Source organism: Centruroides vittatus, unplaced genomic scaffold, assembly GCF_030686945.1.
Source record: "Centruroides vittatus isolate TY-2023 unplaced genomic scaffold, ASM3068694v2 contig_13, whole genome shotgun sequence".
Taxonomy (NCBI): domain Eukaryota; kingdom Metazoa; phylum Arthropoda; class Arachnida; order Scorpiones; family Buthidae; genus Centruroides; species Centruroides vittatus.
The window spans coordinates 753992-779574 of record NW_027120828.1 but is presented as its reverse complement, the minus strand read 5'-3'; the positions used below and the strand labels follow the sequence as shown (position 1 = coordinate 779574).

The 25583-nt window shown below is 33.3% G+C and overlaps 2 protein-coding genes across 2 annotated transcripts in view; both read left to right on the top strand.

Moving 5' to 3' along the window:
* The first annotated feature begins 1123 nt into the window (after positions 1-1123).
* On the top strand, positions 1124-9653 carry LOC136989566 (chorion peroxidase-like). Its single transcript, XM_067287786.1, has 13 exons — positions 1124-1361; positions 2254-2465; positions 2540-2710; positions 2791-2955; positions 4972-5073; positions 5411-5518; positions 5616-5813; positions 5902-6038; positions 6133-6297; positions 6391-6593; positions 7106-7275; positions 9316-9421; positions 9515-9653. Exons 1-13 carry the CDS (start codon positions 1225-1227, stop codon positions 9603-9605), a joined length of 1965 nt encoding a protein of 654 aa, XP_067143887.1. The 5' UTR covers positions 1124-1224; the 3' UTR covers positions 9606-9653.
* Positions 9654-15107: 5454 nt separating this feature from the next.
* LOC136989765 (transmembrane protease serine 9-like) overlaps positions 15108-25583 on the top strand; it is a 34271-nt gene continuing 23795 nt past the window's right edge. The window contains 7 exon segments of the mRNA XM_067288027.1: positions 15108-15280; positions 22087-22728; positions 22802-22872; positions 22987-23075; positions 23456-23658; positions 23661-23720; positions 25333-25472. Coding sequence (XP_067144128.1) covers positions 15166-15280; positions 22087-22728; positions 22802-22872; positions 22987-23075; positions 23456-23658; positions 23661-23720; positions 25333-25472 — 1320 coding nt within the window. The 5' untranslated portion in view covers positions 15108-15165.

The following is a 25583-nucleotide window of genomic DNA, read 5'->3' as shown; positions in this document are numbered from 1 at the left end:
ATATGACGTTATATAGATTTGCAAAGAAGTTGAAATCTGGAGTAGAAAACGCTGCGATTGGCTACAAAAAAGTAAAATTGGTCTTTATTGAAGAACAGGAAAACAAGTTAGCGGAGTATTTGTTAAATGTAAGCTTTACTGACGAAAGACAAATCTTGGATCAGTCAGGGTCATCAGAAGTTGTAAATTTGCCTGCAACTTCTGGTGTTATACAAGAACTTGGAAAGGATGTTCTTTTCTCCCCTTTTCTTTAAGTAAAAGTTATAAATGTTGAAACGTAAAAATGTTTTATTTATAATAAATTTAAGAAAAACAACTAATTATTGATAAGATGTTATTGATTAGTCTTTAAATACATACTTAGTTAAATAAATTATTGTTTTTTTACATATTACACCTTCCATAGATCTTGTAACAACTTGCCCCACCCTGTTAACAACTAGCCCCGAACCGGGATAAGTTGTTACTTTCCGACTTTAGGTATTGTATTATTAATTATAGAAAAAACTTACAAAAATCAACCCCAAAAACTGTATTTATAGCAAAGTTAGATATATTACTAAATTTTAATCTCTTAATACTTATGCTAGAATTATATTTCCTTAACAAAATATAAGGTTGATTAAAAAACGGAACTTGTAGCCCCGCTCTCCCCTACTAAAGGAGTTATGTCGTCACACATTCTTCTTTACGTAGATTAACATGTGATGTTTTGTCTTTCGAAATAACGTATTTAGGTCTAAGTCGAAAAATTTCTGAAAGTGTAAGACGACGAAAATGGACGTTTCGTCACATTGAGAAATATGTAGGCTACTGTATACACCAAACAGAGTGTTATTTATCTTAGTTTTTTCTTGCGGTAGAAAGTTACAGCGAATATAAATTGATGAAAATCTCTTTAAATATATTAAACATTAATTATTCAAGTTACAGTTTGGATGTTATTACCGGATTTAATTAATTGTATGTTTTCTTTATAATGTGTAGATTAGGCTAATAGTCATTTCTCCGTAAAGTAAGGAATATTCTCTAAGAAATGCGCATTTAATTTGTGTTACGCATAATCGTAACATTTAAAATCATTTAAATGAAACTTTCGATATAGGCTATTCTTTTTAAAATTCTTAAGTGGCGAATACGAAATTGTTTCATAAAAATAGTAAAAGATTTTTTTCTTCCGAATATCTGCGAAATAATTAAGTTTTATTAAGTAAGAATTATAAAATGTATCTAGGAGTGACGTTGAAGAGAGGCAGTAAAGAGGCGGCTCATCAATCCCTGTTCGGAAATAACATCAAAGTGCGTCAATTGGGCAGGGACGGTTTGATAAACGTAGAAGCTTCTCTTCACCTAATGAAAAAGTAAGGAAAAGAAAACATTTTCTAGAATAATCTTTTTGTAAATTTTCATTAGAATTTTAATTGAAGATATTATTATTTTAATGGTAATTATTATACAAATTTAAATCTCTTCACTTCTCGTCTAATTGGCGAACTTTGACGAACGAAAAACGTATTACAGTCGATATTAGATATTCTAAACAGCATATAAACATATGCAATTTCGAATATTAACGAAAATTATTTTATTTTATCAAATTTTTAACGATGTCACAAAAAGACGTATGCACGTAACGTTATGCAAGTCATTTTTTCCTAAGGGCATAAATTAAAGGAAAAAATAAATTACAAACGAACGAACGGACTATGCTAGACGATTAAAACAAATGCATAGGCATTAGAAATAGTTCTTTCATATATTTCAGGTAATAAATGCAGATTAAATACTTCGCACCATAAGGAAACAGATAGGTCAATTAATAGTTTGATATTTGTATATTAAAATTTAATGTGTAACGGGTACGCAGGTCTCGTTAATCTTCGTTTCATCATATTGAATTGTAACCGAACATATGGAAATTAATTCTGCCATATTAAAGTATAAATTAGGGTACATAAATCTGTGGAATTATCAGGATTTTCAGAGAAATCACTTAATAATCATTAATTATTTTGGTCTTTCTGACGATTCCGAATGTCCAAAATAGTTAATCATTTCTCAAAAACGGATTTTCTCTAAAACTTATGAACGAATGTATAGCTTATTCTTAAATTCCACTTATTCTATGTCTTCGTTCACTAATGTTCGTTTATAATCGTTTACAATTCCCACTATTATAAACTGACGTTTGAAATTTTTACTCTGTACGTTATGTATTTAAATTAATTTCACAATACTTATTATTTATGTTAGGTTTCATCTGAACGAAATTCAAGCCAGAGATGGATTATCTCAATTTAGCGTTAAAGATACGATTATTAACGACAGTTGTCCCGACGCAAATATCTTTTGTAGAAATACTCATTACAGAAGCATGGACGGTTCTTGCAACAATCTGAAAAACCGACTTTGGGGGAAGTCCTTTACTGCCTTCGAAAGGTTATTGCCTCCGGATTATGCCGACGGTAGTTGACGGTGTCTTTATTTTTCTTTTAATTAACATTTCGCGTGTTAATTGTTTTATTTATTTATTTTCTAGGCATAAATAAACCACGCGTAGCGAAAGACGGAAGCGAATTGCCGAGTGCTCGTCTCGTGTCTTCTCGACTTTCTTCCGATCATAATGCCGCACACGGTTACTTGACCACCCTTTTCGTATACTGGGGCCAATTTCTAGACCACGATTTGACGTTGACGGCTCTCAGCAGAGGTAATTTTTTTAAATCCAATCGTTGCTTCGAATTCAACTCTGCGTTATTAAAATAATCTTTAAACGATGTATGACTAAAGGAAACAACGGAAGACGTATCGAATGTTGTGGAAGACAAAGCCGAATACATCCTTCCTGTTTTCCTATTTATCTTCCGAAGAATGACACGTTTTATTCTAAATTCGACGAAACGTGCATGGAATTCGTTAGATCGTTTGCATCGCCCAGACCTAAATGCAATTTCGGTAAGTGTAGATGATTGTTTTCATTTTATTAAATAATCATCACAATAAACATTTTTATTGAAAATGCGTCAAACTAGTTATAATTTATTCGGAATCAATCATAAACAATTGCCTTTTTTATACTGGTAGCTTTAGTAATGATTTTAGTAAGCTTTTTCTATAGGCTATAGGTCTATACAGTGAAGTCTCGAAACACTTTTCAATGGTAACTTCGTCGTTTTTGATCTAAAATTTATTCAGAATTGGTGATATTTTAATTTTGAAATTATAATCAGTGTTAATTTTTGTTTAAATATAGTAATTCTGAAAAATTATACGTATTTTGAATTTTTCTAAGAGTATTTCTTTATTCCTTGTGAAATACTGGCTTCAACTTAGAACGTCTAAACTTGATTTACAGTGTATTTGGAGTTTATAGTTCTTAAAATGCTAATTTACAAGAAAATATTTGAAAATCCGAATGGGGTCCGACCCCAATTAGTCCAGATTTTTCATGCTTCACTGTAAATATATATAATTAACACTATAAAAAGTTTATTTTAATTTGTAATTTGAGAATATTCTGTGCTAAGGCGAATTGAATATGCTGTAGACAAAAGATTTTAGAATTATAACAATTGCTACCCTTATGCTAGAATTTCATTCTAAAGCCATTAATAAAGGGACTTGTAAGCTCTATTCCCCTCTGAATCCTTTTCAGTTATCTTATACATTACGTAACACTCTAATTCGTACTCCTTTCAATTTACAAATCTCGAAAGACATTATTCAATCGATAAAAAATATTATTTAAGATAAAAATTTATTCTACATTACAATAGGAATAGTGAAAATTCTTATATTACGTCAGTGGTTTTTTAAATTTTTTCTGGTGTTCGCACCTCCTTGAATTTTTCAAAATACATTCTTCCCTTAAGAACAATTTGTTATTTATTTAAAGAACGTATGTAGGATTATCATAATCCTAATCTAATGTATTCTTGTAAACAATTCGAATAAGATGCTCTTTCCATTATTTTTCGTGGAAAACTTTCTGTGTAAACAGAACAACAACGAAATAAACAAACGAGATAGTGAATCTGCAATAATGAATTATTAGGATTAGTTTCCATTTTTATTACATCGTTTTTCACAAATGCGTTTCGAAAAAATTCGTAATATCGGGGTAAAATTTGTTGTAGGAGTAAATCTATATAGAGAATTCAGATTTAAGCTGGTTCGAAACTCAATAATTACATTTATTTCCAATCAAATTATTTCATCGTTATTTGCGAGACGTGGGGAGAAATTATTAAACTTAATTAATTTAATAATAAATTAATATCATTCATATTAGGTTTACAGAGAATTAATTATTGTAAATCGCTGATAAATTTTTCTTTTATTCTTTTCAGAAGCAGAGACGTTTTACAATAGGTAACGTCTTAAGATTATCTGCTTAGGAATAAAATTCTCTCATTTTTACACAATTAAAATATATCTTTAAATAAGTTTTACGATAGTTTATAAGATATACACAATTAATAATTTGTGTTTTTCAGACATACATTTAATATAGCTAACGTCATCTTTGATCTAAAACAGCGATTCCCAACCGGGGGTACGTGCTTTGTGGTTTACAGGTGCTGCACACGAAAAAATTAATAATGGCTGATGTACTATAAGAATAATCGGATTCTGCGCCGAAACCTTTGGCGACGTCACAGCACTCGATACTTAATTTTAAATTCCGTGTCCTTCCTCCAACGCTTTTCGATTTAAAATTTAAAAAAAAAACAACTTTTTTTACGTGTAATTATACAGCGCTGTATAATTAATTGACTAAGGCGCCATTGTTTGAATAAAACGCGAAATAAAACTTAGTAGAGATTGGAAATAAACTTAGAAAAATGGGTTGACAAAGGGGAGGCAAGTTAAAAAAGGTTGGGAACCGCTGCTCTAAACAACCTGAATTAACATTGTTCTCGTAATAAGTTTACATTTATATCAAGAATTAATTTCTATTTAATTTTCTAGGAGCGAGAGAACAACTGAATCAGTTAACAGCTTACATCGATGGGTCGAATATATACGGTTCGACTAAAGAAGTGGCGGACGAGTTGCGAAGTTTCAGCGGTGGTACGTTGCATTTATGTTAGTAATAATAGAAACACATGTAAAAAAGACATCTTTATAATCTTTTTCTCTGTAATGTTTTAGATCTAAATTTCGACTAAAGCTAATCAAACATAATATTTTACTGACGTAACATACTTATCTTTCAGTGTGAGGCTTGTAAATTGCCAGACTTCACAAATAATTTATCAACAATAAAGACTATACTTTATTGCAGATAAATTTGTATTTCTGTAATCATAAGATATTTGTTGTTATTAATATATTTAATTAATTAATTATAAAGCCATGCTACCTAATATCGCATTTAAGTACAATATATAAAATTTTATAACGACAGGTAAATTGAAAATCAATTATCAAAATGGAGCGGTGATGTTACCGAGAGTGAATAAAAGAAACGAACAATGCGAAAGAAAACAAACAGAACGCTTTTGTTTCATGTCCGGTAAGAGTTGGATTTAATCGATTATATTATTTAAATGTTAAGGAAAATTAAAGAAACATTCTTATAGTTATAAGTTCGATAAACTTTATATTGTTAGGTGATATAAGAGTAAATGAAAACATCAATTTGGCCATTATGCATACAATCTGGTTAAGAGAACACAACAGAATCGCAGGAAAACTCCAGGAGATTAATCCTTCGTGGGACGATGAGAAATTGTATCAGGAATCGCGTCGAGTCGTTGCTGCTCAAATCCAGCACATCACTTACAAAGAATTCCTTCCGTTGTTACTAGGTAACATTTACTCTAACTTCAATTAACATAATTAACCAACGTACGTAAGTTTTTGTTAAGCGTATGGGCTCGTTTTCATTCGTTTCAGGACACACGGTGTTTAATATTTTCAAACTGAATTTAAAATCGGGGGGATATAGTTACGAATACAATCCGTCTATTAAACCGTCGATATTGAACAGTTTCGCTACGGCAGCTTATAGATTTGGACACACTTTAGTACAAGTAAGCACTTTGTTATTTAATTATTTTCTGTTTTTAATCCATTCTTACAATACTTCGACCAACGATGAACGAGTGAATTAATTTTTCCATGCAGGGCCTAGTCGATTTGAAGAACGAAAAAGTCGTCACTCGTCAGTTTTCTCTTTCCGATAACTTATTTAATCCGGCTTTGTTATACAGAAAGAATCACATAGAAATGTTACTGAGAGGAATGATCGATCAGCCGTCTCAAACGTTTGACAGATTTGTTACTTCTCAGGTCAGTAATTTTTTTCAGAAAATATTAATTATATTCGGAACAAGCGTTTTGTTCGTAACAAAACAAATTCTTTGAAATTTCCATATTTTCTAGCTGACCAACCACCTTTTCGAGAGACCGGGAGAAAAATTTGGACTAGATTTGATATCGATGAACATCCAACGAGGAAGGGATCACGGTCTTCCCGGCTACAATCAATGGAGGAAAATCTGCAAATTAACTCCCATTACAACTTTTTCGAAGTTGGAAGAAGTCGTTGGAAAACAAACGGCTGATATATTCCGTCGGTTGTACAAGTCAGTTTTCCATCGATATTTTTATTTCTATTACATTATATTTTATTATATTTTTAGTATTTTTTTTCTACAAATAGGCTTAGAATATTAATTCATTTGTTATACACCTAATACCTATGTATGATTAGTCTAGTATTTAAATTTATTTTTGTATTATTTCTGAAATGTTTTATCTACATAAATTAATTTCAATTATTATTGTGAATAGTATAATTTTACTTGTCATTGCATATGAAAGGCGAAGGTTTTCCTCGCCGGCGGTGTGTGCTTGTGATAGAATGTTCCATGACAAGAGCACTCTGCCTGCTACCCATAAATATGATCATGCTTAATCTACAGTAAATACTACGTATTGAACAAGCCTAAATAACGATTTCTTAACATTTTATGAAGAACCAAGAAAAAAAAGAATGTTTAATGCTCGAATGATTAGCAACGTTTATATCTTTTAACATTTGTATCATATATCTTTTACTCTTTTTAATTTAATGCATATATAAATTTCGTTTCAGATCAGTCGACGATATAGATTTATTTGCGGCAGGAATTGCGGAATATCCTATGTCGGACGGCATCGTGGGACCGACGTTTGCTTGTATAATTGCCGAACAGTTTCGGAGACTTAAATACGGAGACAGATTTTGGTACGAGAATGGCAAACAAGAAACGTCTTTTACTCCGGGTAATTAATTTTAAATACAACTACTTTAGCCAAAAGACAGTCATTTCTTTTCAATTACTTGTTACAAATTTAACAACGAGAAAACAAAAACATATCTAATATAAAGCTAAAAGTAGCAATATTTGCCGGATACAGTAAGCGTCAAAATCCTCCCAAAGTTCGTACAGTACAGTACATACTATAGAAAAATAGCAAAAACTATTCGATATGCGAAAGTAAAACGAAATAAATCAGATGTAAGATTATTACAATATTCACACAATAGCAAAGAATTAAAGTAAATTTCTTATTTTTAAAATATCTATGGTATATAAATTCTATTTGTTGCATTGGGGGGATTTTGACGCATAAATTAATTTGTTATAACATCAACGTTAAACATATACAGTCAAACCTGTTTTTATGCTGGGGATAGGGACCGCATTAAAGAAAATGCATTAAAAGAATCGCGCGAAACTTCACGAGTGGCTATAAAAAATAGTTTTCGCAACACAATTAAAAAAATATTTTTTATGCGGTGAATAGGGACAGCATAAAAAAAGTCTCACGTAGAAAATAACTCGAAACCGTACGAAATAACTAGGAATTGCTTTTTTAACTCCTTGGGCCTTTTTCTGCAACACCTAATGTGGAAAAAAATCCTCTAAGAATTTTAATTTTTACATTAATTAATTATTTTCACTTAAATACGAATCTAACATTAAAAAGTTAAAAATAATCGTTAAATAATAATTTTATTTGATAAATATAGCCGCAGGAAGTGTTATTTCATTTAACAAGGAAATTTCACACCTGCAGTCTAAAGCTGGAGGGGAGCTAACTTACCGCATCTGTTCAAATATAACATAATATTTATGGTTTTAATGCTATTAAAATAAGAGGGGACCGAAATAAACGTGAGAAAAAAATTTTACTGAATAAAAAATGAAAAAACCTGCTGATGTCATAGAAAACAACCAATAGAGTTTTTAAAAATTTTACAGGAGTCAATTATGTTCCAATTTGATTGAAATTTTCATATACCCGCACAAAACAAATCGCACAAATAAAAATCGCACAAATAAAAATCGCACAGAAAAAGACCGCACAAAAACAGGTTTGACTGTAATTTCGTGCATATTAACGAGATATTAGCATATAAATATGCAAATAAGCTGCTGCTTGATATGCATCATCGCGAAGAAGCTTTCCAGTGAGAAGAAACTCCGTATTGTGGATCTGCTGAAGAAAAGGTTTTCTGTTGAGAACAGCATTAGAAGTTGGTGTTGGGCATTCGAGTATATCCGGAATAAACGATAGTGAGCTACCATATCACGAAAATTTAAGAACTGGCAGGAAGAAACGTTGAGCGCCAAAACAGAAACTTTCGAGTGGACATTGTAACAATTTGAAAGCCCAATCCGACTGAACACATCCGGTCCTTCTTAAACGTCGCTTGTCTGACTATGCAGCTTCGCCTGAAAGCATCCACCAATTGTCCTAATCCGAAATTCACCAGAGGTCAAGATCCATTCAGAAGACAATTTTAATTCACAGATCTTTTATTTATATTCAAAAAATATTGTATGTTTATAAATAATGCATATTATTATGAATGAAAAAAAACATAGTTTAAATTTATAATGGAAAGCATTCAAAATGTGTAAGAACGGTTAATCAAAACAAAGCGACCGAAATCGAACTGCAGTATTGTTTGCGTTTACTTAACACCAGTGGCCGAGTGGATAAAACCGCTAAACACTAGTAGTTGGTCGTATGTTCGTGCCTCACCAACGGGATGTCCACGTAAAATTTTGCGGGTTTTCTTCATGTTTATAACATTTAAAAAGGGGCCAGTTTCTTTTTGATAAGTCCTCCTGGGGAGCATTCTTTCGGCAGACTGCCCACTTGTCACATTGCCGTATACAAACATTGTTCCTCAAGAAAAACGTCTTTAGGAAGAGGATAGAGGATTTTCATGCTTCGACTACAGAAAATTAATTTATTTATTTTTTCATTATAACTACGACGCACTACAAATAATTTTTGATTAAATTTTAGAGCAACTAAAACAGATAAGAAAAGCCAGCTTAGCCAGAATCCTCTGCGACAACGTTGATAACTTGCATCAAGTTCAGAAAGATGTGTTGATTAGGCACGCCGATTGGTAAGGTTCAAATTTCATATTTAAAATATTAATATATTCAACGGTATTTTTATCTTGAAAAGACAAAAGATTGATTAAACTTAATTTTAATAGGAATCCCAAGACATCGTGTTCAGATGAAAATATCCCACGTCTTCATTTGGATCCTTGGTATGAAGAAACTCGAGATCCAACAACGAAATAAAGAGAGAACACCCGTTAGAAGACTGTTTAAAGTTGTCAAATATTTGACCGCGCAGTATTTAATTTTTTTTTTTTTTTTTTAATTTTACGCTGGCCTATCTATTATTACTATTTAATTACTATTTAAATTAAATTATTGTCGAAATTGAAATTAGAAGCTTTCGTTTATTGTTACCATGAAATGAGTTTTGTGGAAACGGTTTTCAGAATTCAAAAATAGCCGGTTTTCTGGTAATTCCGGATTTCTGGAAGCCTGATATTTGGTCTGGTACTCTATAGACACCGGACAGAATAAGCTAACGAAACCGCTCTCTGTGCTGCACGCCATTATGAAAATCTGCCGAAAACGAAGGACACTCAGGGTCACGTGTTCATATGATAGTATTGTGTTAGTACAGTGGTTCCCAAACTATCAGTCCGCGGCGCATTTACATGTTTAGTATTTTGTCCCGGCGCCCTTGTGAAAATATGTGTACAATGACATAAATCAGGCACAGAAATGAAAACAACTCTCAAGATAAGCCTCACAATGTGAACCTCACATTTATTAAAATTGAATCACAAGAACCATCAAACTAAAATATGAAAATACAAAAAAAATATGAAATAGATGGTGGAAACCATCAATGACAAGTAAGTTAATGTGACGGGTCAGCTTGCTAATCGCCAAACATTTTTTTCAAAACGCGGAGTAAGGTTTCACACTGCCACTCTCATTTCTCGCTCCACATCGATTTTTGAGCTATATTAGCTTTTTATAACAGCTAGAGCTGAAAATACGGCTTCGCATAAATACATTGTTGCAAAGGGAATGAGCGTACTTACAGATTTTGAACTCAGAGTTGGATATTCATTTTTGATTAATACCCAAAACTCCACTAATCGGAAAAAACAAATTTTGTTTTCAGGCTGTTGTCGCAAGAGAGTTCAATTAGACTCTCTCTTCTTCCTGTGAAGCGAGTTCTGCTGGAGCTTGAGCACGGAAAGGATCTTGGATCTACGCAAATTTCTCGACATTGGTTGGCAAAATACTCTAAGACAGTCACTGAGCTTTGAGAGGTGTTTCTTGAAAAGGGACAGCAAGTCTTGTGAAACAACGACTTTATTACAGGCCACGTATATGTGCGATTCAGGGAAACAATGTTGACCGCCATCCTCATTGATTTTCCTTATCCACAACGGCAGCTCTTCCCTAAACTCCGCAACCTTCTCCAAAAGTTTCAAAATGTGCATGCTATTGCCTTGCAGAGACAGATTGAAGGCATTCAGCTTGTCAAATATGTCGCACAAATACTCTAGTTCAGCAAAAAGTCCGATTAGGCAAAGTACCTGGAGTTTTCGTGACCTTCCTCTTGTTAAAAAAGTGTGAATTTCTTGACGTAGCTCGAATCTGCAGGATAAGACGTTGCCACTTGAAAGCCATCGTGAACTGCAGTAGTATAGCAGTGACGTGTGTTCCCATGCATAACTCCCATGTCCATGCATAGCTTTTTGAAAAATCTGGCTTTCGGTAGCCTAGTTTTTATGTATTCTCTACGTCTACGAGACGTTCTAATACCAAATTCAATTGAGAGTTCATCGACTTTGATGCAAGTGCTTCTCTATGAAAGATGCAATGGGTGCACATAGCATACAGTGCTTTGCTGAGAATAAGCGCCTGCATGCTCTACTGTAATTGGTCATTGAGATCCAGAACTATATGATGGATTCTTCGACTAATAGTGTTGTTTGACAAAGGTACCTTTGAAATTAATTTTCCCGCCGATTCTCCTAGTATGATATTAACCATGTCAAGAGCAGCCGGTATAATAAGCTCTTCTGCGATGGTGTGAGGTTTTTGCACTTCGTCACTCTGTATGCGACCTTAAAAGATGATAGCAGTACGTTGCTTGGTGCTGAGGCTTGTTTAGTAAACACACTTCTCCTTTTATAAACCTTGCAACTTCCTATTAAAGAATTCGCAAGATTTTTCAACCATGTTAGAATGATTGACCTCGAGATGTCGCTTTAGCTTACTTGGGAGCATATACTCGGGCGCTAGAACTTTTAAACAGAGCGCACACTGCGGTCTCTCATTGTTTACTTCTACTAAAGTAAAGCCAAAATTCAAATAGTTATAATCGTATTTACGATTTTTCCGTTTCTTTGATACCCTACTACTTGTCGATGCTTAATCACTCTCACTTGAACTGTCGACTTGCTTATTTAATAAAAATCTTTCCATTTTCCTGCGACTATACGAAAATACGAAGAGACACACTGAAACAAAGGTCGCTCCTCTGATAGAGGGCGTCTTAAAACCGTTTACTTTTCTTCTCGGATGTTCGCTCTTCGATTGTTATTTAGGAACTGAACTGGTTCGCCCAAGTGGTGTCGTATTTATACTAGCCGTGCCACCTACTTAGAACTTTCGCGAAACTTCGACCATGTCCGATAGTATGCTATATAAGTCTTCTAGAAAGTTCACAAGCAACGGGAACGATCTAGTGTAGATAGAATGTTCCATTAGCTTCGAAGCCCTCGCGGTGCCCCGGGCTTACCCTGTGTGTGCGCGCGATGACCCTGCGGCGCACACTTAGGGAATCCCTGTGTTAGTATATCGTAGAGAAGAGTACGGTACTTTTGCACACTCTTCAAGACAGTGCGCATCCACGAGCTGGTCGCCGAGTTTAGGAACTTCGGAGCTAATCGATTAATTTATGGAAAATTTCCTCGATTCTAAATTCTTGTACTGTGTTTATCATCTTGACCTACAGTCACTTATCGATCTGAAAGCGAATGTTAAATGGAAAGTAGCCAAAATCTACATACTACACTAGACTGTAACCTTCGTTTTCGGCTTGTCATCTCCAACGATGTACATCAGCTCCTGTGAAAATACGTTCGTGAAATCAGTAAATATGAAATCCTTATCCGTGTCTTCCTATCTTGTGTTTATAGTGACATTTTTTCTTAGTGGGCGGAAACTTTAAATAATTTTCCTCGTTAAATCTCTACGTATTCTAGATAAGCTCATTTGTAGGTACAATATATGTATATTGGATATTTTACATGTATATATGTCAAACATATAGGCCTACATATCGATATATATTAAAACGTTAGCATTGTACCTTTGCTGAGACATGTACAGTACTTATTCACTATTTAATAAATCGTCTCTATATTTCAAAATAAAGCAAAGCAATATACTAGAATATCTAAATCAAAAATTTATAGCGTAATTCTAAGGGAGATTGCACTATAAATTATAATGCCAGTAAATAAAAATATATTTATTGTCTTAATTATAATTTTAAAATCGAATTATTAAACGAATTTGTAAATAAAAAAATAAACAAAGATATTTGAAATCGAAATTTTAATCGAGTTTGATTAATTAAAAAGAGGAAACGTTTATTGATATTATTATATAATAAGTGGCCTTCAAAAGGAAAGTAAGTTCGCAAGATTTTTTACCGTTCGGTTACTTTTGGCGCCATCTGTTGTATATATTACAAAATAAAAACAGAACGAATTTCATCTTCGCGTACTTAAAACGATTTATCGAAGTCGTCACCAATAAAGAGTTTATAGGAGAAGACGCAGTCGGTAAGCGTTTTAGCTGGCAAAAGGGCCAAGAAATGAGAAATACATTTATAAAAATGATCGGTACTAAAAAAGCGGAAGAAGAAATGCGGAAAGTCGGAATAATTTTGTGACTTTCTGCTGCTAAAATTCGATTACCCCAACCTATTTACGTAAAATGGTAGGAATTAATACTAAATTCTATCCGTTAAACTTTGATAGATAATTCTGCATTGTTATTTAGAATTACGATTTTAAAAAATTCAAAATAGGCGGAGAACGTTCTTTGGACGCTTGTGTAACTTACGATTGCGTGATAACGAGATGCGTTAAGACAGAACAAATGTAATTTTTTTTCTTGTGACGTCAGATATCTTGTTTTGTTGCCAGAAGCGTAATGTGTAGGAAACAAGTTTAATTTTACGAAAGATCGTACGTAATTTGAGAGCAGAAACTGGCAACAAAAAGCGTTGCTAAATAAAAGCAATCTTCGATATCGTATTATAATCTAACGTTTATCAAAATAGATCTTTTTATATCTTCGAGACTTATTTGAACTTATTTCGGAAAATACACATTATTATAATTATGTACGTAAAGTAAATTTTAAACGTTTCTCTTTCTGTTTTTCATTATGCTAAATCGGAAATTTTTAACCTATTCTAGAAAATAATATTATAAAGTTCTGGTGATAAACATTTTCTAAGGGAAATCCTTTGTTGTGAATCCGGAAAAAGTGTATGTGCAATCGATTTATTGCTTTCAGAATTGTCTATTCACGCGTTGAATTACGTCGTAGATACTAATAGCAAATAAATAATTATATAACTGTGTTCGCCCAGTAACAGTATTAAAGGAAAATTATTTTATTTTTACAATAAAATAAAATGTAGTAGTAATTAACATTGAAAAAATTTAAATTTTTAAAAATTCTTATTTTTGTTAAACTTTAATTTCGAAATAAGCCGGTGTTCACGGATTTCTCAAGTTCATCCACAGATTTCCGAGTGATGATGGATGGATCCCGAGCTGGAGACTTCATACATTTTGATTCTATATGCAATTCGTAATGTAATTAAGTAGAAAATGCCTATGACAAACCGATTTATTTAAGACTGATCGACTAATTTATTTAGAAATATTTCTGAAACTTTCCCCCGAAATTATTCTATAACAGAGATTTTAAATGTAATTAAATATAAAAATATAAATGTAATGGCGATGGAATAATGTAACGTGTAAATGACACACGAACGTCTATAATTATAATTAGAAATGAGTACGATTACACACCAACTATTATAATAAAACTATAAATATAGGGAAGTTGCCAAACAATTCTTAATTAATTAGTCATTATAGAGCTTTGTATATTTTTAACATAATGATACGCGTAACAAAATGGCAATTTTAATTTCCTTCTCCCCTCAAATGTGACGTAAAATGGAAATAATAAAAATGTTTTTTTGAATTTTTTCTTTTCTTGGAAAGTTTGTTTTTGAATGTTTATGGTTGCATTTACATAAATCAATAAGAATCATCATCACGAAGGTAGCCTACTAGTGGCATAACAGCCTTCGTATACGCTTTTATATCTTTCGTTTGGCGTTAAAATTTATTTATTTCATTTTCTCTTCCATAGCTCTTTTATTAATTGATAAAAATTGATACATGTTATGTAGAGTGGCAACAAAACAGATGACTACCGTCTTGATCGATGACGACATTCCGGTTTTAACAATTGTAGGATTTTCGTAGTGCCTTTCAAAGAATATCAAATAAGCTCTTCACGACAAAACAGGTTTCCTGTTTTTTCCCGAGAATTTACTGGTGGCGCAGGTCAAGTACGTTTATGACGTTTGAAAGGACAGACATCGCTTAAGAGCAAACCCAAGTAATTTTGCAACGAATGACTGATAAATATAATTAGGTAAATTCTTCATTGTTTGAAAGACAGCTCGCTTTATCCGAATTTCCGAAATGTCAAGGCGATAATGAATGTTAATTCGTTTCAGAATATCCGAAAAATGTACGGCCTGACAGTATTTTTCTTGCTTATATTTGCATCTTGTTTATTTCGTGAAACTCTGGTGAAAGCGAAGAAACAAGGTGGGTTGTTAAGAGTTTTATTTTATTATCTACATTTTTTACTTTATAATGATATCTAGAAAATTTCGAGTTAAATATTATTATTTTTTTTAAATATTCGAGTATTACGGAAATTTTCTGTAGAGGAAGCGTCCGAATATAGGAACATTTTCTTTATTGATGACCTTGAACACAATAAACTTAACGTAATCGTACTACTCGCGAGTATTGTTAAAAACAATGCATTGTTACTCTACTTGTGTGATTTCTGTCCATCTTTGATAAATAGTTACCCGTCTTAAAGAAGCAAAATAAATAAATAAATAAATAAATTAGATTAGCGAAAAAGGATGTGGATAGGACATTTCTATAAAATGTCTTGCACGAATAAACAGAAAAAAATTTGTTATAAAAATGTGTAAACAGAGAAATAATGCAGATTAATTAAAAAAACTAATCTATTTACTCCATTATTGCTAAAGCTAATTCTTTAATTTAACATATTTAAAAATAAATTTTAAAATTAATTAAATAGTTATTAAGGACGAGAGAATAAAATACAAATCTAAAAAAATTGGTAGCATTTGAACCGAGAATCTGGATACGATAATAGTCAACTATGTTATGTTACTGGTGGCCGAGTGGATAATACCACTAAACTCTAATTGGTTCTGAATTTGGGTCTGACGAAAGAGCCGACACACGGAGTTTTCCGGGTTTTCTTCACTTAACACCTAAGTTGGGCGTTTCTCATAGAAAGCCCAACCGGGAGGATCCCTCTTGTCAGGATGATTTCGTGTTACATTACCTTATCAAAGAAACATTACGAAGTATTTTCCTCAAAGAAAGGAAGAAAGACTTCTCAGAAAGCTATCAATATCTCAGTTAATTAGCATAAAATTCGGCATAAGTGAAGTCTGTCAAATATATTGACTTTAACCTTAGGGAACTCAGTGGAAGACCACATCCGCATTCAATGTCTACACTCAGAAGGTATTACATAAACTGTCTATTTTTATAATAATTTTTGGCACAAGTTCAATACGTTTTTATCCAATATTTCTATTTGTTTCGTGGGACGGCACCGAATTCGGAATAGACACTTACAAATTTCATTTTCAAATTTGGTAACATTTTCAAATTAGTAAATATTAGTAATTTAATAGTAACCTGAATTTTTTTATTTCTCGCAGATTTTGAATCTTTTAAAAATGTATTTCAGTCGGTAAGCGCTAATATTTGAAAATCTTACGAACTTGATAGATTTAACGCTTGTCTTCAAGCGTTCAAAGATTCAAAGATAACAGAACGAAAAATTCAAAGAGTCATTTTATGTAGGCCTATCATACAATATAACCTATTTCGTAAATTATGTAAATCAGAGTAGTCAGAATACAAGTTTTTGCAGAACGTTGGCATATAACTGCAGAAAGAATTTATTTTAAAACGGTCTTTTAACCCATTCCGCCCCTAACTCTTGCATTCTCTGCACTTCGTCGCAACCTTCTTTAGAAGTGAGAAACCTGATGCATTACGATGAAATTTCCGGCAGTAAACTCATCAACACAGGAGGATTAAATTTAACGTATTAGAGAAAGTCCGAACCGCGGTTTTCCAGACTGACGGGAAGAGATGTCAGAAAGAGGATCTGGGCTCCTATCCAAACTGTCTGCTAAAAATCAGAAGTTCAAGATCGGATTAGAACCCGGATCCTTCTGATAGGGAATAACTTCTCGCTCGGCCGACTAATAAAAAAGTGATGGCACTATTCCGGTATTTCTGACAAAATAACTGTTTTCAGCCGCGAAACAATTGTTTTGAAGAGTAGCCAGAGGAAAATAAGCCAGGGATACTACGTTTGTAGTAGAGCTTTGGTGTTTTTTCTCTACTTTAGTCCAATTTTATTAAAGGATCACATGCATATCTGATTATTTTAGACGCCACTTGATTAATAGAACTGCCTACAACAGATTGAATATTGTCACTATGTAAAGTTTGTTTTAATACGAATAAAAAAAAGTATCCGTTAGAACAGTGGTGCCCAAATCCGGTCCGCAGCACACGTTAATTCAGCTTGAGAAAATATTTGAAGCATCACTTATAAATAATAGGAATAGTCTACTTTCAGTATAGCCTACAATGTATGGAATAAAATAAACAAAATATGTTTGGAACGCCTGCCGGCGACTTATGAGCAATTTGGTCCCCCGATCGAACAGTTTGGCACTATTGCATTGGAATGATGTCTGCTCTCTTAGTAGCTATATCTTTATATACAGGGTGGGCCAACGAAAACGAAACGGCAGAGTGTTCATGTTCGTCCAAGCAAATCGCTCGGACAGGTCAATTTTATTCTCGAGGGGACATCTTTTGCAATAAAGTTTTTGCGATTCTGAATACAACAGACAACAAAAAATTTTAAAAACTCATCTATTTTGTATTAACTAAACAAACATTTATTTCGAAAAAAATGTTTGTTTAGTTAATATTCAGAATCGCAAAAACTTTATTGCATAAGATGGTCCCTCGAGAATAAAATCGACCTGTCCGAGCGATTTGCTTGGACGAACACGAACACTACCGTTTCGTTTTCGTTGGCCCACCCTGTATACAATCGGCGAGCTTCGATTAAATTAAAAATCACTTCTTCTGATAATAAACAATATACAATAAGTTTAAAAACTGTAATATCATCGATGGATAGATGAAATATCGATATATTCGGTTGAATGCTTATTCTCATTATTTGCCACCAGCTGTTCTTACGCCATCTTGAAATGGTAAATGACGACAGATTTTAACGACAATTTCGTTCTTTAATAATCGAGCTTATTTTGTCGTATGCAATGTTCCGGTTCTTTTTGGAATAACTCCATAAAGAACAGAAGCGTTGGAATGTTAAATCTTTGTTATTTAAGCCTATGAATTATCGTTTACAAGGGAATCAAAATTGGAAGTTAGGAAATCAATTTATCTCTAAATGCTCATATCTAATTCTTTCTGATAATTGTGAAAGAAAACAATTGGAGTTGTTATAGAGTTGAAATGTTAAGAAAAATCTACGGTTTTAATAATACTCTGCAATAAAACTCTTTCGTTAAAAAAAATCTTTAACGAAAAATAATTGCTTGAGCAATAATTAGATGAATATGATATGTGTTCTTTTCTTTCCCGACAGCATTTCGTTTCACTGGGACACAACCTTATTTTACATACAACAACAACAATAATAATAATACATGATTCGTTGCATATAATAGGCCTACATGATGAAAAGTTTAATAAATTTTGGGGCTTAGAAACTTTTTTAAAAGTCTCATTTTTGGAAAAACGGATTTAAAATTGACCGAAAAAGTAAGCTAAAAGTAACAAATGTATTGTTACGGTGATGTCTCGGGTTTTAGATTTTCGTCATAGAATTATTTTGTTTTCTTTATTTATTAAATATTGAAATAACGAATTTATAAACCCAGAAAAGTAACTTGTGCAAATAAATGAATTCATTTTATTCTCGTATTACGTTATACAATTATCGTCAGATACTTTTTCTTTTACGATAACTTTCCTAATATTTTATTAATATAACATGTTTATTAAAAATTTCGTGGAAGAAATGTTTCAAACAAGTTAGGAATTTATATATAGTAGATCTATATAACTATGACGACTTTCCTTATGCAACCTAAATCTCGCTTACTGCATAAATATGACCTACTTATTTGTAATTTTTCGATTTAACTACGTTTCCGTTGAATAACAATAATAATAATATATATATTAGTTTTTAATGGAGCCATATGTAATGTAATGTATATGTATTTCTTCTACTTCGTTTTTGGCAGCTATTTAGGTTTGTGATCACAGATTATGTACAGTACCATAATGTGTGGTGTGGATCGCCTTGATCATCTGTAGAGGTGAAAGCCTCGATTGCTTCACTCGAAATGAGACTTTTCTAAGAAATCTAACTTTTTCAACGTTATTACGAAAAAGATTGCATAAATCATAAATTTTATTCTATTTACAGTCTGAAAATACCCTAATGTTCGTTAAAAATTAGCATCTTCTAGGAATATTATTATAGGCCTAATTATTATTATTCTGTGCTTTCATTCTCCTCTGTCATTAAATGTTAGTTTTTTTACAGTCGGCATAATGTTTATCTATAACAATTTCAATTAGCATTCTGTAATCTGGCAAGATCGAAAATTATCTATTTAAGATTTATCTACGCATCACGTAAGAAACCGTCCATTAATTACGTGTAGAGTTTTTGAGCCATTTTTGACTTTTTCTCTCCCTATCGTGCACAATGATATACTTTTGGCAAACCTCCTCCCGCTTAATTACGTGTACATTAGTTCATAAACCTTCCTAAGAATCAAGAAATGACTTTAAAAAATGTTTTCGATAGTTTATTTATATGACAAGTAATTAGGCTTGTAAGAACAAATCTGCATGATTCTAATACCATTAAAAAGGTTTAGGTAGACAATGACCGTCTCCCTCCCCATCGCGAACATCTATGTACTCTTCCTGACCCCCTCCTCTCTTAATCTGTGAGCATAGTTAATGATTATGCGCTAACTCAATCAGGAAAACGTTGGATCGGGTTTGAATGAAATACAAAACAAATTGAATTTATAAGAGTTGTTTCAAAACTTCGCATTTTTAAATTGTTGTGTAGCGATACTTAAATTATCTCAACAAATACGATCGAAATTTTTATTACTCGATTATAAACAATATTCAAAACAAGTACTTTTGACGTTGACGGTAAAGATGTGTAAGTTCCGTCTGACGCCCAAAATGTTCTTAACCTGACAAACCTGCTATCACAAGAAAACTGCATCAAATTTTCCTCCACCAGTTCTCCGGGTAATGCCAACTTGTTATCTGTACATTAAGAGTTTCGGAATTCTTTTTAAATAATTTGAAAGAACTGAGACATTGCTGTTAATTATGTACCGTCGTTTATATTGAATTTTTAGAGAGAAACTGTTTAAGGCATCGGTAAAACAAGTAGAAATTTTGGCACTTTTTCGAGCTCGAAAGATGTTTGTCTTTTAAAAATATTGTATCTGGAATATTTCTCAGTCGTATTGCGTTATATTGTAATATAATGCAATTCATAGACCAGCTCGCAAGGTCGCAAGGTGGCCAGACGTCTTATTTTGAATAAGACAGTTCTATTTTATAGCATTACACAGTGTACGTCCGGATGTCACAGTGAATGCTTTCGTGATAGGTCCCGGTGCCGTTTTTGAATATAGCAAATTTCTATGAAATTTATTTTTTTTAAATACAAAAATATTTATTAAACAATTTTTTAGGTGTAATAACAGTCGCGCGTTATAGCTTCGTGGAGACCAGGCAAGTTGAAGATGAAATCTTAAGTAAATGATACAGATCGTTGAATATAAGTTATGTCAGTTAAGAGTTGTTTTGCTCATTACGAGAATATGAGTTCCAGAGAAAACAGTTATCAATAGCAATTTTAAGGTCATTGGTACTCCAATCGGGTCATTGGTACTTAAAATTGTGTATTAATTTTTAGTACATCCATCAAAATAAATTATTCAGAATTTTATAATTTTCTTAAAACTCAACTATTAAAAAAATTAACAAACGAAAAATATATGTGAATTGTGTCATTAAGTGATTATTCTCGAAGAGAGATTTTTAGTTCTTTCTATGTTAATTATTTTATTAACAACCAATAAGTTTCTTGATTTTTGGCCTAAAAATAACTTTGTTAATGTAATTTGCTGTTTACTTACTTGATACAATAATATATATTTTAATAATAACATAGTAAAATGTAATAGTAAAGTGAAGTTGCTTTGGAACATAGGAAACATTTACCGATAACAGAAAAAATACCACCTTTGCAATGAAAAAACTATGAATTTAAGTTTTTTTTATTTTTATTTTTGCACATGGATTTTGTTCTCTTGATAGTGTCTCGTTTTGTATACAAATGTATTTTATTTTTTTAAATGGTCACCTTATATTACATAGAATTTAGAAAAGTGTTATATGTAAAAAATTTTCAACGCTTTGTATTTGTGTCTGAAAGATTTACAAATACAAAGCAGAATGCTGAGAAAAACGTAAGGTTATTGCCAAATATTAGGAATTCTCTTAAAATATTAGCTTTGTGGCAGAGGCGATGCGAAGGGTCGAATCGATATCTTTAAAGAAGAAAGGATTTCGCAGCCATTGCGTATTAGTCAAATCTTTCCGTTTTTATAACAGGTTCTTTTAGTTTATCCCAAAATTACCAGGGTATTTCTTTATTGAAGATTCCTTCATTATAATAATGTAGTCTTTGCTATTATCATAACACTGCAGTAAGTTACCATGAATGGCTTCTTGAATTTTCTCGTGAATCAATGCCAAATTCGTCGTAGAAATTTATGAATAATAAAAATAATTTCTAAAATTAAATTACTGAATTTTTTGCTAGAATTTACTGAAACATTAAATTATTTAGTTTAAAAAAATCGGATATAAACACATTGTAAATTCGTTTTAAAAGAATAAAGTTGGAACGTAGTTTCAAGTAAAGTACTGTACTTGCAAAATAAATTAAACGAAACGTGATTGTGATTTATGTTAGTTGCGTACCCCGAGAGCGAATCCGCAAATCAAAGCCTATTAACTATAGAACTATATCAAAAGGGCGATGATTAAAATCCAGGAAATTTTTGACGGGTAAATCGTACATCTCTAAGTGCTATTCACAATTTATACATTTTATTATTTTGTCACAAAACAGAATAGGTACTCATAAGGATTATAATGGAAATATATGTTTCTTTTAGGAGGAAATGGTAAAGGAGGCCAGGGTCTGCCTCCCGGTCTGAGAAAGCAGATCGAAAGGGGAGGAGCTCTACCACCGGGTTTGCAAAAACAGGCAGAGAGAGGGCGTCTACCTCCCGGACAGAGGAAGAAATTGCCACCCGACGAACAACCACCTGAAGAATCACCCGAATGGGATCCCTACGAACCCGCTAGACCGGTCAACCAACCGGTAAACCTGTTCGGAGAACGCGGAGGACCGCCTATCAACGATTCCAAGGCCCTTAAAGAACTGTCCGATCTCATTTCTGAGTCGGAAGGGCGATTCGGATTACCCGCCATAAAATTATACGTTTACGTACCAGATGCTCAACCGTACCACAAGTTCGAAAGTTGTAAGACTTCGAATGACGAAGAAGGACACTGTCGATTTCTACAGTTTTGTGTTTTGCCCGATTTTTTTTACGACACCAGCTACTTCTTTAACCAAGTATGTATAATTCGCAGAAGATTAGTGGGAGTTTGTTGTCCCGATAAATACTTTGATCTATGGAAAGACTACAATTACGTCTACCCTCAAGTACCTCCGAGACCAACGACGGAACTTCAGCCACCAGTAACCGTACCTTCGGTACCTAAACCCACCCCACCGCAGGTCTACAAAGGTAATCTTTCTGTCTTTTTAAATAAAAAGTTCTTGTAGACGGTACAATAATAATGAGAATTTTCTATTTTTAGATTGCGGATATAATTATAGAACGAAAATTGTCGGTGGAATCATTTCGGACCCCAAAGATTGGCGATGGATGGTGCGTTTCTATGAATGGAGATGATTTCATGTGGAAGCGAATTCGCTTATTTTTCACGATTTATTTTTGTATATATAATCTTACTACGCGAAATATTGATAGTGAGTTTTTTAGGCAGCGTTGATGAAGAACAAGAAACATTATTGCGGAGGAGCTTTAGTTTCCGAAAGTTTTGTTTTGACGGCCGCACATTGTTTGGAAGGGTAAGTTTATTTTGATATCATTCAAAGTTATATTCTAGTTTTTATATAAATCGTCCTACAGCAAACTTACGATACTGGATGAAGATTTTTTTGTAAATATTGCAGTAAAATGCTGTGTTATGTAGTTACAGCTATAAGTTACAGCATCACAGACGAAACTGTCGCTCTCTGCAAATATGAAGTACGTTTTCTTGAAGCTGAGGAATTTTTGATCAAAATAGATTTAAAAAATGTGTCCACTGTCGCGAGTGCTTATGCGTGCATCATTTATGGATTGAAAACCACTATTATTTCTGCACAGTTTCTCCTTTTCTTGAGTAAAGGTTATTAATATTAATGCTTTTGGTGACGTTTGAATTCCAAATATTTTGTATTTCTAGTTACAAAGAGTCGGATGTGGAAGTTCGTTTGGGAGAATTCGATTTTAGGAGCGACGACGATGGTCTACCCGAAGATTATGCGGTGGTGTCCTTCATTCGTCACACCCAGTTTGATCCTTTCACGTATAGAAACGACATCGCATTGTTGAAGTTAGATCGATCGGCTACCACAAACGAATACACTCATCCTATCTGCCTGCCTAATCCAATCTTGATTATACCGGTCTGGTTGGAATCGTAGCCGGTTGGGGTACCATGTCATATGGTAAGGATTTTCGCTTGATTCAAAATTTATTACCAATAACTTAAGAGTAAAACAATTAATTTGTCAATTTACATTTAGCATAATGGTTTCAGCTTCCAAACTGGCTTCTGAAAACTTGTAGGGCAAGATAGTGAGTTCTTGTTTGAATATTGATCTAACAATACTCCAATGAAGTCTAATTGTTAATGAGACGATAATCTTGAAATTTTGGTAGACAGGTGTATTCCGAATTAGCTGTACGTAAGCAATATACATTTTAAGGGACATTTAAACGGCATCGGTTTTGTCCGTTAGTGTGTACCTAACGCAGTGATGTCGTCAGCAGAAAACTAGAAAGGATGAGAATTGAATACTTTCTTACACATAAAGATCGGAAAACAGATGTAAATTTAAAATGCGAGGATCGAAAGCACAACCTTTCCTGGAGAAACTTCGTTTGATTGTTAAAATGGATATACGAGGTCTGTTCAAAAAATACGCGGACTGTTTGAATTGCGCGGTTCCAGTTGGTTCCAGGGGAATCCGATTGGTGTTGCTAGGTTTGTACAGATCTCCTGGTGATAAAGCCGTTTCCCGATTACAAATAACTTTATTTGTTGATTAGCTACGCGGTTTTTAGTGAAGTGCGATTTTTTCGTTTGTCGAATTTCAGAATGAAGGAGGAACGACTTGCTGTGAAATTTGTTTTAAACTTGGAAACGAAGGTCTAATCGTCCCAGTGACATTGAAACGAAGGTCCAATCGTCCCAGTGGGTGGGTGAAACGTCCCCCAGACTCAAAAAAGCTCGCCAAGTTTGATCCAATGTCAAGGTGATGCTGACAGTTTTCTTTGATGTTAAGGGTGTTGTTCATCACGAGTACCTCCCCAAGGCTCCACAGTGAACCAGACTTACTACATTAATGTTCTGAACCCTGACGTCTGAGAGACGCCATCCGTCGCAAAAGGCCAGAAATGTGAAGGAGTGGCAACTGGTTTCTGCATCACAACAATGCTCCAGCCCATTCAGCCCTCAGAACTCGTGAGTTTTTGGCCAAACACTCGATCACTGTTCTTCCCCCCATCCCCACTCACTTGATCTTGCTCCTTGTGACTTTTTCTTGTTCCCAAACTCAAAAGGCCCTTGAAAGGAAGAAGATTTGAGAGGATTCCCGAGATTAAGGCAAATGCGACGAAGGCGTTGAAGGAAGCGTACAGGAAGCATACAAAAGAAGCGTACCAGGACTGTTTTAACAAGTGGAAACACCGCTGGGATAAGTGTGTGCGTTGGGAAGGAGAGTACTTTGAAGGGAACCCAGACATGTAACTTTTACATAAAGTATGTACTGTACATTTAGTTTTATGACGTAAGTCCGCGTATTTTTTAAACAGACCTCGTACGCTAAATAACTGAAATTTCGACGTTTAAAATTTCCGTTTGACGTAGCGTTAAACGCGATAACAAGAATCATAGTGAGCTCATTATTCACGTTCATCTCGAAATAGCGTAAACCTTTAATATGAGTAAATTTTAATGAAATTTTTGTATCGAATTTATTAAATCTAGCAGGTATTAAAATCTATTTTAAATAGAAAAACATAACGGATAATACGCAATATATTGTGTTATTTTAGGAGGTAACTCGAGTGACGTACTTCGTCAAGTTTCTCTCCCTATATGGAATAACAGCGAATGCGACGGTAAATATTCTCAAGCCATTACTCGCCATTATCTTTGCGCAGGGGTAAGACAAGGAAAAGAAGATTCGTGTCAAGTTAGTATATTAATTAAATACCTTAATTTCAATTTTATCAAAATAATAAGATGCACATTACTAAAGAAGAATTATTACGGAGAGAACTTCATTTAATTCGTTATTCAAACA

Bases quoted from the DNA above. Each gene is read 5' to 3' on its own strand.
- LOC136989566 (XM_067287786.1), top strand. From the start codon at position 1,225: ATGTATCTAGGAGTGACGTTGAAGAGAGGCAGTAAAGAGGCGGCTCAT. The intron at 5,519-5,615 runs GTAAGAGTTGGA...TTATATTGTTAG, and splicing joins ACGCTTTTGTTTCATGTCCG to GTGATATAAGAGTAAATGAA. The intron at 6,298-6,390 runs GTCAGTAATTTT...CATATTTTCTAG, and splicing joins ACAGATTTGTTACTTCTCAG to CTGACCAACCACCTTTTCGA.